The sequence below is a fragment of the Canis lupus genome, chromosome 29, assembly GCF_003254725.2.
Source record: "Canis lupus dingo isolate Sandy chromosome 29, ASM325472v2, whole genome shotgun sequence".
NCBI classification, from domain to species: Eukaryota; Metazoa; Chordata; class Mammalia; order Carnivora; family Canidae; genus Canis; species Canis lupus.
The window spans coordinates 15992684-16007252 of record NC_064271.1 but is presented as its reverse complement, the minus strand read 5'-3'; the positions used below and the strand labels follow the sequence as shown (position 1 = coordinate 16007252).

The following is a 14569-nucleotide window of genomic DNA, read 5'->3' as shown; positions in this document are numbered from 1 at the left end:
CTTGATAGCTTCCCACTTCAAGCAACAAATTTAATTGCTATGAAATGGCACTTGGGAAAATGTTAAACATAAAAAATATTTGACTTTAATAACTTTGCAAATGGTCTTCTCATTTATTTCTATATGAATCCTAATCACTGTTATTCTTAAGAATATTAACTATCTCCATGCATTTCTAAAATGGAACAGGCACATCCAATGAGTTTTACCATGCATTTATCTTTGATAGTTGGGTTAACTTACAAAAATTCAATTGAATGTTTAATACCCCCAAATTAATTTGGGTGTATGGAGATGTTTTTCCCTTGGGACCCTTTAAATACACTTGACTATTAATAAGATCACATGAAACACTGAATAAGTCATTATAAGACTAAGTTGTTAAAAACAGCATTTATTTAAGAGTTCATACAGAATAAAGTAACACTTATTTGTTACTATTTTGAAAGAGGCATTATGGTGGGACAAAAAAGCACGATTTAAATATATATGTATTTTAAATGTGTATTGTGTGTATATATATATTTAAATACATGCAGTTATTCTGCAGTTCACCAGGTTGGTGCCTCAGTAGATACATAAGCAAGTATACAGTTCCTGCTGGAAATTCTGTTTCAGTTTAAGTGCTTGATATCTGCATATCTAACTAAGATTAGAAAAATATCACCGGAAATGTCCTAGGCCTTCAGCCTTCTGGACTATGAAAGTGTCACCAGAGTTAAGGAACATTTCTGGATATGCTTCCAGTGACATCTGTTATGGAAAAGAGGAAACCTTTGTAAAATATTTCATATCTTTGGTCAATGATTTACCTTTTGTCCATATATTGATAAATCAGTCACTTCTGAATTAACACTGAATTTCACTGACCAACTGCATTGTTAAAGAAGAGAGTAACAGCTACTATGATATCATAACAAAAGCCAGTGCCTATTAGAGACAAGAGTGTAATGCACACTTTTTCAACACTTGCCACTCGTTATGGACGCACACACACATATCACACCTACGTATCTTCATAATGTTTCCCACACAGAAAAATATTTGCGTAAGATCAAGTTTTTTTCTTCCAATACTTTCGGCAACTGTTTTCTCAAAATTATTTTCCCTCTGGAAAGTCATCTGGAATTAAAGGGTTTTGTGGGGGGGGGGGGTTTGTTTGTTTTTTTGCAGAAATCCTGTTCAAAGGTCCCTTTCATCACCTGCATCATATTAATCTCATCTAGGTTCCCTGCTGCTGGTGTGCATCTCAGCCAGGCAGACAGAGGGCCGCAGTTGGAATGAACATCATTCATTCAGGGAGTTCAACCAGGAAAAGGAGAAGACATGGCGAGCTGGCTCAGAGTCAGCTCCATTCCCACTCCCTGAAGCTGCAGCCTGTACCTGGAGGGGAGGGTCTTCAAATCCAATCTGCAATAGAAGAGAATCTGAATCAGAGGAAGAAGAGCCTAATCCTTTTGGGTTGGTCCAGTCACTTTTCTACTCAGGAGAAATGATAATAATAATTATTATTATAAAGGACATAATTATTATTAGGGATGGAAAGCAAGCTCAGGCTTTCTTGGCTATGGCCAAGAGCCATGAATGTAATTCACACTCATGATTCAAAAAGGGGCAGCAGTGATGCATGCAATGGAGGAAAGTTCTTGGGAAAGAGTCCAGGCTATTGTTTTTAAGTCCACTTGTATATGATTTACTGAGATGAAAATGGCATTGAACTCTAATAGGAATTTGCGGTTAGAAAAGTCTGCAATGTACAACATGATGACTATAGTTAACATTGCTGTATGACATATTTGAAAATTGTTAAGAGAGTAGACTCTTAGGGTTTTCATCACAAGGGAAAAAGCCACAAGTGAAAAACCATTTTTTTCTTTTTGGCATCTATAAGAGATGATGGATGTTAACTAAATTTATTGTGATAATCATTTCATAATATATGTAAGTCATATCATTTATAACAAACTTATAGTATATTTTTTGCAAAGCTGCAGCTTAGTTTTGAGCAAATCATGAATGAAAGAACTTTTCTTTCTCTAGGCAATAACTTCTAATAACATCAAAATTTCTAAAGAGATATCTTTTATATAGATGTCTCTATAAAAGGTATCTATCTTTTATAGACCCCAGAGAGATACAGTTGTGATTTTGAAGTAATTGATCAATCCGATCTCATAAGTGAAATTTATTTCTGTTGTCTTGAATTTAAAAAATAATAATGAAATGGGGGACAATCATAAAAAAGTCTTTCTGAAATGCAATTAGATGTATAAACTCAGACACTACATTTAAAGGTACTCTGACATGGGCATTAAGGAAGGCATGTGATGTGATGAGCAGGGTGTTATATGCAACTGGTGAATTATTGAACTCTACATCTGAAACTAACATTCTATATGTTGGCTAATTGAATTTAAATTAAAAAAAAAAAAGAAATGCTCAGTCTCAAAAAAAAAAAAAAAGGTACTCTGACAAACACAGTTCTTCCTAGAACTACTGAAGATGGGCTAACATATTCTGATGACTTCACTGGTAAGATTATCCCACTGGATTAGAATGGCACTGATTTCAAAGCAATGAGGTAGGCACATGCATTCAATGCTGAAGCCCTGAGTAATTTTATGAAGCTGCTGTATGAATGGACGATAGCTGGCATGACGAAGCAGAACTTTGGTAAGTGCACTGTTGTTGTTGACACTTAAAATAGTTTCGAGTGAAAAATGAGTGCTTTTCCTGCATCTTACAGATTTTACCCTAAATATATGTTTTGGGGTAATGTTTCAAGTTCAGTAAAATTGTCCCAAGTCTTCATGGTCTTGGGATTATCCTTCCCACTTTGACGGAAAGTTGAGAAGCGTCATGAAATCATACTTGTTTACAGTAGAATAAAACTGAAGCAAGTAGTTTTCCATGAAGGAATAGTTGAGACATCAAGTGAAAATGGGCTTTTAAAAAAAGGCTGCCATTATGCTATTAGATTTGGTTTGGTAATGGGTTAGATTCCTCAGTGTCCTTGAAGTTGATGTGGGAAAAACAATATCTGGACAGAATCCTAAGCCTGTTTATGCACATCAAACTTTTCTCTTCCCCACTGTGGTCACATTACTCTAACTAATCCTAAAAATAAAAAACCAAAATAAAACAAAAAGCAAACAAAAAAAATCCAAACCCAAGTGATCTGGACATATCAGTGATCTGTAGAGACCTTTTCCTGATCATTTTATAGGACTAAATCTGAATTCTGCCTAAACAAACAAACAGACCACCAGTGTTCATTCTGTAGCCTCTTTTCCTTAAAAGCAACCCCTAATCTAGAGGAATCTTCCATGACAGCTGTTCTGAAATACCTAAAAGTGCAAAACTAGTTGGGTAAGGTATATTCTGTAGAGAGACACTGCTGGTGGCTAAGGAACCATTTGATACTGCTTTTGGGACTAATATATACTTTTGCGCTTTTCTGCACTTGAGATTAAAATCTATCTTCTATTGAAAGCATTCTATCTATTAGTACCTGACAGCCTTCAAAACTTGGTATCAAGTAGTCTGGGTTTGCTCCTTCTACATCCCCATGTTTTTGTGCAGTCATTAGATTTCCTTCTAAATTTTATGGACAGGTGCTGTCTTTTAGAGAAGAGAGGCCAATGCCAGAATGGGTGCCAAGACCAAAGATTTATCCTGAGTATTTTCAGGTGATTACACTATCTCCTTGGTCACGTATATGTAAACTTGGGGACCCACCAACCATCTCAGCAAAGATGTTCTATGTGAAGAGGCTGATCCTGGTTTTGAATCCTTATTTACTAGCTGTATGTCTTGGATAAGTCAGTTAACCTCTCTGAGCCTTAGTTTTTTCTTTTTGTAAAACAGAGATGAGACCCTATCTCACAAGGCTGTTTTAAGTACTGAGTAAATAAAGTAATACACCTAAAACATTTTGCACATGCCTTACTTATATTACATGTTTTAAAAATGTGTATTTCCTCCTTCCCTCCCTCCCTTCCTTCCCTCTTTTCTTTCTTTCTTCTTAGTGAAGAGGCTTTCCTACCATGCAGAATCACCTGGGGACTGGGGACTGCTTATGAGGAAACATATACAGCAGCAGTGACCCCCAGTAAGGAAAGACAATTATATTTTCAATGCTCATCTTGTCAGAATTGGATATTATAGGATTTAATTCCTGTGGCATATTGTAATTATGATTATCCGTGACCTGTCCAGTGTCTCTCCATGTGGCCCAACTTTATATATGGCTCTTTCCTAAAGGAAGAATAAGTTAAACATTTAGAAACTTCCTTTCTATAAGTATAGCCCATTAAATCATAGTTTTTCCTATAGCCTTCCTCAAATAGAATTGTATAAAAAAAAATAAAAAGAATTAGATATACACAGTTCTTTAAAAAGTTTTCCAAATGCTGGTTCTCCATCACAGGAAATGATATTTCTTGGGAATACAGATGTTCCATGAAGCTGAACAAAAGACAGAAAATGACAAGCATTGAACTTCCCTACCTGCTTTTGAGTTTGTCCTGCGTTTCAGCTTACTTTGAGATGTATAAAAAGATGAAGAAAGGATTATTATTTCCTTATTACTTCTAAATTTTACACATTTTTCTCAAGAGACCAAACAAACTTCCAACCATCACCTAACACTATATTGTATCATCATGGGGCTTCAGATAATTTGAGAAATGAATTTTAGTCATAAAATAAAAGCAGGAAATGGATGAGGGAGGCGGCATTTTCCCTGTCCCAGCTGTGAGAAGCAATTCAGTCAAGATCCACAAAAGACCATAGAAGGGAGTGACACATTTGCTTAGGAGAAAGACTCTTTTTCTTAGATGAACTTGACCAGGAATGCTGGATATTCATGAACCAGACCTACTCAGAAAATCTTTTTCTTGGATTTTTTCCCTGTTACTACCAAATGTTTTTTGAGAGGGAAAAAATTAATGTCAGATTATGGTGTGAGGGTTTTACTCCATAGAAGAGCAACGTGATGAGAGGTTCTTCTACCCAGAGCTGCATGATGTGCTCACATCATCTAGAATCATTTCTTGTTGATGGGGACTAAAAAGCATGCATTCTTCCAGAGGCTTGTGGACATCTGTCTGTGTGTACAGGACAGTTCCAGGTTATGGACAGTGTTTACTTGCTCTGAACTGTGTGGCTGAGTGGTATTTTGACAAAAGTTTGAATTAGTTGCAAACATTAAAAAGTCAGGAGCAAGAATGTGGAGAAATAGAAGCCCTTGCGCACTGTTGGTAGGAACATAAAATGGCACAGTTGCTGTGGGAAACAATGTGGCAGTTCCTCAAAATACTAAACATAGAATGTGACCCAGCAAGTTCACTTTTGGGCATATACCCAAAAGAGATGAAAGCAGAGACCCAAACAGATACTTGCACACCTATGTTCATAGAAGCACTATTCACAGGATCCAAGGGGTGGAAGCAACCCAAGTGTTCATCAATGGATGAATGGATAAGTAAAATGTGGCATATACATAGAATACTATTTTTTTATTTTTATTTTTTTTACATAGAATATTATTGAGCTTCATAAAGGAAGAAAATTTTGACATGTGCTACAACATGGATGAACCTTGAGGACATGCTAGGTGAAATAAGCCAGTCATAAAACAACAAATACTCTGTTATTCCACTTCTAGAATACAAAAAGTTTCTAGAGTAGTCAGGTTCATAGAAACAGAAAGTAGGATGGAGGTTGCCATGGGCTGGGGGAAGGGGGAAAATGGGAAGTTGTTTTTTAATGGGTATGGAATTTCAGTTTTGAGAGATGAAAAATTCTGGAGATTGGTTGCACAACAATGTGAATATATTAAGATTACTGCACTGTATGCTTAGAAATGGTTAAGATGGTAATTTTTATGTTACGTGGGTTTTAACACAATTAAAATTTAAGAAAAAAAATGGAGACTTCACATTAAAATCTGGATTTGCAGGTTCTCTTGGCAAAGCAGAAATGTGGCAATCCAGAACCTGCATAGAGAGCCTTAGCTCTCTCCTTGGACTGGATATGTTCTCTCTCTCTCTCCTTCTCTCTCTCATCTCCTGATTTTCATCTTGCCTACTACTCCCTTTTGCCGCCTCTGCTGCAAGGCTGATTTTAGGGGCCATTTGTACTGTGCTTGTATAGTTGCTATACTCAGAGTAAAGAGGAAAGCAAACTGTATCTTGTATTTATGCTTTGATTAACATTGCTTTTTTTACCTGGCTTGCTTTTTCATTAATGTTACCTTTGTGGTCTCTAAGGCTAGTTTTTTGTAGGAAAGTCTCAAAGAAAAGAACATGAAATGCTCAATGGAATCTTTGGCTTGATTTTTATGCTAAATGTGATGTTTTTTTAAAGCCAACATGCTTCTTTTGGCAAGATTCTTGACAATCAAAGCATGAAGCTGCCTTCAATGCTTAATTGAAGCCAGATGTGTCCCTGCACACTTAACATGGGGGCGATAACTGGGTGCAGTTTAGTGAACATGCTCTTTTTTTAGCCTGGGGGCAATAGCAGCAACCCCTTTACCTAAATGCATCCTGTACCACATAATTCACTGACTGAACAAAACCAGATGCTTTCCTGATAGTCACTCTGGCACAAGTCTGGATAGTCACATTTAAGAGGGAAAATATTTTTTTAGCTGGCCCAAAGTAGAAGAGTAAGCTCTCTGATCAATCGCTGGTGCCCTCAGGCTTCCTGTAGGCTTCCCAGGGGCTTCAAGAGATGCCAGCATCTGCTTTTCTCCAAATCATCATTCTCTCTACCACCAATGATCCTGGTCCATTATCATTTACCTGCCTGTGTTCCATTTCCTCAGCTCATCCAGGTGATAGTAATTTATCTGACAAACTGAATTACAACCAAGACATTAATGGATGATGATGGTTTAATGCACACCGCTGCCATATAGCATGAAATGTCCATGTCTTATCCTGAGGGACAACTGTGGTAGACATGGGAGCCACTATTACAGGCCATTGAAGGGATACTGGGGCAGTGAGGAAATTTGTGTCTAAGTCTCCATGCTTGGGCCTCTATCTCTTCTCTGCTACAGGGAATGCCAGTCACAAATTCAACCTGACAGAAGGATCTGGTTAATACTACCTATTAAATTCCAGTCTTCCCTGGCCAATCCAGAAGTTCCCTTGCCCATCTATAATGAAATCCATTTTCCTTGAAGGAATGTGGATAGAAGGGATAAAGCTAGACTTGAGGCTTCTGAGTGGGCAACCACTCTGTTCCCACCCTGACCTACTAGGCTGGTTCAGAGAAGCAAAGCCAGATACTAGGAACAGGTGTGAGTAGGATTGCTGAGGTCATGCTTATAATGCTTATTCAGAAAGCCTAAACCTCAAGCACTGGCCTGCTCCCTACTTAGCATTCCTGAACCACAGGCCCTTGGATAGCTTAAGCATTATGGATTCAAGACTGGAAAAGAGAGTATGGCCAAGAGCCTGAAACATGCATCAGTATCTGAGGAATAATTGAGGTGTGGTCTGTAATTCACAGCCAAGAGTCTAAGCCCTGGAAATTCTGCTGGGCTGGTCTTTCACCATGTCATTTCTTTCACAGGAATATAGACATTTCTGCTTGGTGGCAGAGCAACTGAGATGCATTTAGAAAACACAGAGCTGTGTAAATATAGCACACTCTCCATGAATGCTAGAGGAAGAAGAAAAGAGGTATTCTCCAAAGGATCTACAGAAGGAAAACACCCACTAAAAAGCATTTTTTTCTTGGGAGGATCCACAGCTGTACACACTAAGTAAAAAAAGGAGTGAAGGGAGGGGGTGCCTGAGTGACTCAGCTGGTTAAGTGTCCAACTCAATTTTGGCTCAGTCATGATCTTGGGGCCCTGGAATTCAGCCCTGCATCCTCAAGCTTTGCACTCAGTGGGGAGTCTGCTTAAGATTATCTCTCTTCCTCTGCTCCTCCCTATGGCTGCTCACATGAGCTCGCTCTTTCTCCCTCTCTTTCTTTGTCTCTCTCTCTAAAATAAATAAATAAACCTTTAAAAAATGGGCAAAGGGATTTGATTTGGGGGCTTTGTTGTTACTAACTGCTTCTTTTTGCTAAGTGGAGACCAGAAACCAGAATCATTTCCTCAGATCTATGAAACAAGAAGAAATCAAACCCATCTACTTTTTCTTAACCCAGAGTAAGATTTATGGTGTATAGTGTTTGGTTTGTTTTAAACATGGTATTTAGGCATTGATGGGGTCAGTATGGGGAGCAGGAAGAAGCTAAAACGGTATCATCGACTGGCAAAAACTTAAAGCCAGCCTTCTTCTCAGATATGGACGTGATGATGGTGTATTCAGCGTAGAGTGTGTGTTCTCACCCCTCTGAAAGAAGTACTGAATTACAAAGAACTGCTAGTTGGATTATTAATTCCTCACACACAGGAGTTTCTGGGTCTTGTGAAGGTTCTCTCTAGAGCCATGGGAGGTTGACAGTATTATTATGCCCAATTTATGGCTGAGAAATCTCAGGCTCAGGAGGGCTGAAGACCTTGCTCAAAATAACTCTAATGAGAGTGCTGAGAGTTAGTGACCACAAATCCAAAGACAAAAGCTGGTTCTATTGAGCATGTGAGACTTGCGGGAGAGGCACATTCCACCTCTGAAAGTCAGAAAGAGGCATGTTGGTCAGCAGCATGCAGTGCAACTAACTGAAGGATTGGAGTGCTGTCATTGCAAAGGTCAGCTACGTGCCTGCAAGCACTGGAGGCCTAGAAACTGTCCTGTGAGGCTGTGCCAATGTGTCAAGAGTGGTGAATCAAAGCAGGGGAGCCCTTGCTCACACTATTTCTGCTTCAGTCATCACCCCAGGTAAAGTAAGGGTTCACTCACTTTTCCTAGATGTAAGCTTGGTGTATAGTATATTGCATATGCACACTCCACAGTGGAGGGCAAGGGATCACTGAACTCTTAGCTCCCACTGCTCTGTAACCTTGAGCAAGTCACACATCCTCTATGATCCTCCACCATAAAATGTGTAAGTTTAATGATTCCTATTGTACAGAGTTGTGAGGTTTAAATGAGAGAACCTCTGCAAAAGACTTTCTAAATGATAAAGCAATGTACACATATTAGTTACAGCATTGCCACACGGCATTGATTTTTCAGATGCATTAACATGGTGGTAGATTAATTCTTTGCTTTGTGCGTTGTAGTAGGAGAAAAGGTATCGCATGGAATTCACTGAGATAGGTAAACAATGACAGAAAACATCCACAGTATGTACAATACTAACAAAGGTCTTAGGTTAAATCAGAATAATAAACAGTTTTAAGACACAGGAAGCAAAACTCGACTAGCTATGTCTAACAACTCCCCGAGAGAGCTCTCCCTGGTGCCTGCGTTACTGTTTTCATGGAATTGTAGGGCTGTAGGCACGGGTTGCCAGGGGAAATGAATTCATTATACTGCTCGCACACAATTTATATTATATTTCCCTCTTTGAGATGGATACATCCATTTTAGCTTTCTATTAAAGTAACCTTTACCAAGGATGCTATTTGATCCTGAGAAATATAGCCTACAGTTTTAGTATAGATATTTTTTATCCTAGAAAAGCCCCCAAATTGACAGTTATTAGGATGTCACTTTCCCAACAGGAAAAAAAAGGCCAGAAAAAGAATTGCAGTTGAAAAATACAAATGAAAAAGCATTAATAATGTTAATGCAATGGTCTCATTAAAACTTACTTAAGAAAAACCTTACTCTCTCCTACAGCTTTTTCTATCTGAAATAACTGCATTTTATTATCATAATTTCTTGTAATTGCCAGAGTTATTAAGTCCTGGATAGTGCTACATAGTAAATGTAGGCCAGTCCTGAGCCCTGATCAATTTTCTCTCTATTTTTACCAAGCTTGAATTCCAGCACAGTCAGGGCGCTGGCAAATCAGCGATTTGTAAGCTTGAATATCCTAATTTGTAAAACACAAGCAGTTGCTCTCAGTAGGGATTTCTGTTTGAAAATAATTGACACCCTGGATCCCTCAATTAAATTTAGAGAACATAGTTAAATTTTCATTCATTTCAGTTTGTTTTGGAAAATTGAATAGATCATTTCAAAGAATACGGGACCTACAGTCACACTCATGGGAAATCATGTTCTTAGTCTCCTGCTTTGTTTTTTTAAATCTTCTGTAATACTTCGTGAGATTAATCTCACTCAGAAAAGCAACTTTCCAGCCCTCTGGCCTCCAACATCTCTCACCTCTCAGTCTCAAGTGGAACTAGAATTGATATTTGACCTTGAAAGCAGGATGAATGGTTTGGTCTCAAAGATCATTTGCATGAAAATAATTTTATCTTTTTGTGTGTGACACCTATGAAGACCCAGGGTTCCACATGCTGCTTTTCCTTGGAACTTCTAATATTCATCCTGTTTTAGGAAAATATGAATATTTTCTAGGAGACTGAATCTTGGGATGATGAGAAATTTGATGAGGTCTCAGATCTGGGGACACATGTATTGGTTTCTGAGAATCTAGGAAATAAACCCTTCAAGAAGGGAAAAGACTGCTAGCACCTGCCTGTTAAATCATAGACTGGTTTCCTTTCTTCTTTCCTTCTTCCTTCCTCTTTCTTTTTTTTTTCTTCCTTCTTTCCCCTCCCCCATTCTCTCTCTCTCTCTGATGAAATGCTTTTAATTTTTCTCTGGGAGCACCTTTGTAACCTCACAGGGTAACATTTATAGTGCCTGGATTGGGAAATAAGATGGTATGGGCTGGTTTTCCTTGGTGACACTTGCTGACTGGCCTTACTTCCACACATTCCTTTTACTATTTCAGAGTAAAGAGATTTGCAAATGACCTATCAGAAAAAAAGGCTAGTATCCAAAATCTATAAAGAACCTATCAAATTCTGTACCTATAGAACAAATAATCCAGTCAAGAAATGGGCAGAAGATATGAACAGACATTTCTCCAAAGAAGACATACAAATGGCCAACAGACACAGGAAAAAATGCTCAACATCACTTGGCATCAGGGAAATACAAATCAAAACCACAGAGAGATACCACCTCACACTGGTCAGAATGGCTAAAATGAAAAAGTCAGGAAACGATAGATATTGGTGAGGATGTGGAGAAAGGAAAACTCTCTTACACTGTCGGTGGGAATGCAAGCTGGTGCAGCCACTCTGGAAAACAGTATGAAGTTTCCTCAAAAAGTTGAAAATAGAGAGCTATTCTATGACCCAGCAATTACAACTACTGGGTATTTATCCCAAGATACAAATGCAGTGATCTGAAGGGGCACCTGCACCCTAATGTTTATAGCAGCAATGTCCACAATAGCTAAACTGTGTCAGGAGCCCAGATATCCATCAACAGATGAATGGATAACGAAAATGTGGTATATACACACAATGGAATACGACTCAGCTGTCAAAAGATGAAATCTTGCCATTTGCAATGATGTGGTTGGAACTAGAGGATATGATACTGAATGAAATAAGTTAGAGAAAGACTGTTATATGATCTCACTCATGTGGAATGTAAGAAAGAAAACAGGATTGTAGGGGAAGAGAGGGAAAAATAAAACAAGATGAAATCAGAGAGGAAGACAAAACCATAAGAGACTCTTAACCAAAGGAAACAAACTGAGGGTCACTGGAGGGGAGGGGAGGGGGTAAGGGAAAGCAGTAACTGGGTGATGAACATTAAGGAGGGCACATGATGTAATGAGCACTGGGTGTTATATAAGACTGATGAATCACTGACCTCTACCTCTAAAACCAGTAATACATTATATGTTAATTAATTGAATTTAAATAAAATTTAAAGAATAAATTGAAAAAAAGTATAAAAAGAAAGAAAGAAAAGAAAAAGAAAAAAATAGAAAGAAAGCAAGCAAACAAGCAAGCTAGCTTGGTGCTGGAAATCCCTGGCCCATGATAAGGTGGCCTCTGGTTTAGATAAGACAAGGAGTGAATTAGGGCATAAGTGTGTCATGAAAATATACAGAGACATTAGCTTATAAAGCAATTTACATCAGAACTAAAAATAGGGCACCACAGGCCAGTGACAACTAGTCATTGAATCATAAAGTTCAGCCTAGTCACTTAAAAGCATTAGATATGTCAGCTATCTCAGTCTTCATATACTTGGCCCTGTACATTGCTGGAGGAGAAAGGGGAGACAGGGTCATTGGATTTGGGCTATCAGGCCTTCCCCATTGCCAGACACTTGGAACGCCTTAAGGATTGTTAGCACCTTTCTTCTCCAGGCTCTCCCCACCTGCCTTCTAACTTTGTTAAGCTACCTTAAAAGATAGTATATGTGTATGAGGACCTTCCTTACACCCAGTAAAGCAGGCAGCCATACACAAAAGAGAAAAGAATTTTGTTTTGTTTACCACTTATCTTGGGATAAATTCTTCAAGACAATAAAATAACGCTAAATATGAATGCACCTAAACAGAGTTTCAAATGCATGAGGCAAAAGTGATAGAATTACAAGGATAGATACACCAACTCACAGTTATAATCAGAGATCTCAAACTTCCTCTCTCAGCAATTGATAAAACAAGTCAACAGAAAATCAATAAGAATATTATAGATTTGAACAACACTATCAATTAACTGACCTAATTAACATTTATAGAACACTCACCCAACAACAACAGAAAGTACAATGTTTTCAAATGCACATGAATCTTCAGCAAAGTTGAACATATTCTGGGCCATAAAACAAATTTTAAATTTAAAGGGATTGAGATTCCTATAAAGAGTATTCTCTCTACACAATAGAATCAAACCAGATATCAAACAGAAGGATATCTGGAAAATCTACAAATATCTAGAAAATAAACACTACTTATCTAAATAACTCCTGAATCAAAGAACAAATCCTGAGGTCAATTAGAAAATATTCTGAATTAAATGAAAATGAAAATACAACATATCAAATCTTGTGGGATGTAGCTGAAGCAATGATTAGAAGAAAATTTATAGCATTAAATGCTTACATTAGAAAATGAAATATTTCAAATCAATAATTTGTTTCCACCCTAAGAAACTAGAAAGCAGAGACAAAATTAAACCCAAAGTAAGCATAAGGGTGAAAATAATAAAGAGCAAAGATGAATAAAATATAAAATAGAGAGAAAAAAACAATAAAGACAAATAAAACAAATAAAGTGGAGGGCTTACATTACCTAATATAGGGACTTTTATAAAGCTATAATAATCAAGACAGTGTGGTATTGGCAGAGGGACAAACACAGATCAATGGTTCAAAGTAGAGCCTTCAAGTAGACCTGAACATGTATGGTTATTTGAATTTCTACAAAGTCATCAAGGACTGAGGGAAAGGATAGCCTTTTTCACAAGTAGTGTTGAAACAAATACCTATATAGAAAATAGACAGGGATGCCTGGATGGCTCAGCGGTTGAGCATCTGTCTTTGGCTCAGGGCATGATTCCAGAGTCCCTGGGATCAAGTCCCACATCGGGCTGCCCACCAGGAGCCTGCTTCTCCTTCTGCCTATGTCTCTGCCTCTCTCTGTGTGTCTCTCACGAATAAATAAATAAAATATTTTTAAAAAGAAAATAAACAGTCAAGAAACATCCTCGATCTTTATCTCACAATACAAAAATTAACCTAAAATGATCTTAGAGCTAATTTAAGAGCTGAAACTACAAAAATTCTAGAAGAAAATGAGAGAAAATCCTTGTGGTTTTTGAGTTGAGCAAAGATTTCTTAAGACACAAAGAACACAAAGCATAAAGGAAAAAATGACAAATCGAACTTCATCAAAACTAAAAATGTTTGCTCTTCAAAATACACTTAAGAACATGTAAAAGCAAGCCACAAACTGGGAGAAAATATTTGCAAAACATGTCTGATAAGGGAGTTTTATCCAAAATAACGTTAAGAACTTTCACAACTTTCTAATAAGATAACCCAAAGAAAGTGGGCAAATGTGAACAGATACTTCATCAAAGAAAATATGAAAATGACGTAGAGGCACATGAAAAGATGCTAAACATCATTAGTCATTGGGGAAATGCAAATTAAATGACATAGCATACACTTCCATTAGAATGGCTAACCTGTGAAAGATTGAGACAATACCCACTGGGATGCAGGGAGGGAATTAACTGCAAAGGTACATGAGGACACTTTGTAGAATGATGGAAATATTCTACATCTTAATTGTGGTAGTGGCTACATATTTGGCTATTTGCCAAAACTGAACTATAACACTTAAAACAGGTAGATTTTCAAGCCACATATCGTTCATCTCTTCATCTAGTATTCTGTGATTACCTCTACTATGTACATTCTAAGAATTTGCTCTACTGGGCAGTGATGTCTCTAAGTGTCTTTAGGTAGACTTTAGAGTTGAGCCATCATGGATTTTTTGGAGTTCATGGCATCAAAAGTGGCCATCACATCTGTGTAAATATTCAGCTGAAGGAAGAGATTTGGAAGAATTTGGGAAATGGACATTTATGGAAGAGCTTCAAGGCAAGACATATATTTTGAGAAATGCGTTGGACTATTTCACTGCGAACCTGTTACTACTGTCCCTA

At 37.7% G+C, this 14569-nt stretch overlaps 1 protein-coding gene across 14 annotated transcripts in view; it reads right to left on the bottom strand.

Moving 5' to 3' along the window:
• Window positions 1-374: 374 nt before the first annotated feature.
• The window catches only part of TRIM55 (tripartite motif containing 55), a 44637-nt gene continuing 30442 nt past the window's right edge, over window positions 375-14569 (bottom strand). For all 14 annotated transcript variants that reach the window (XM_025477864.3, XM_025477863.3, XM_025477861.3 and 11 more), the window contains one exon: window positions 375-1410. In XM_025477864.3, the coding sequence (XP_025333649.1) occupies window positions 1400-1410 (11 nt within the window). In that variant the 3' untranslated portion in view covers window positions 375-1399. The remainder of the gene's footprint in view (window positions 1411-14569) is intronic.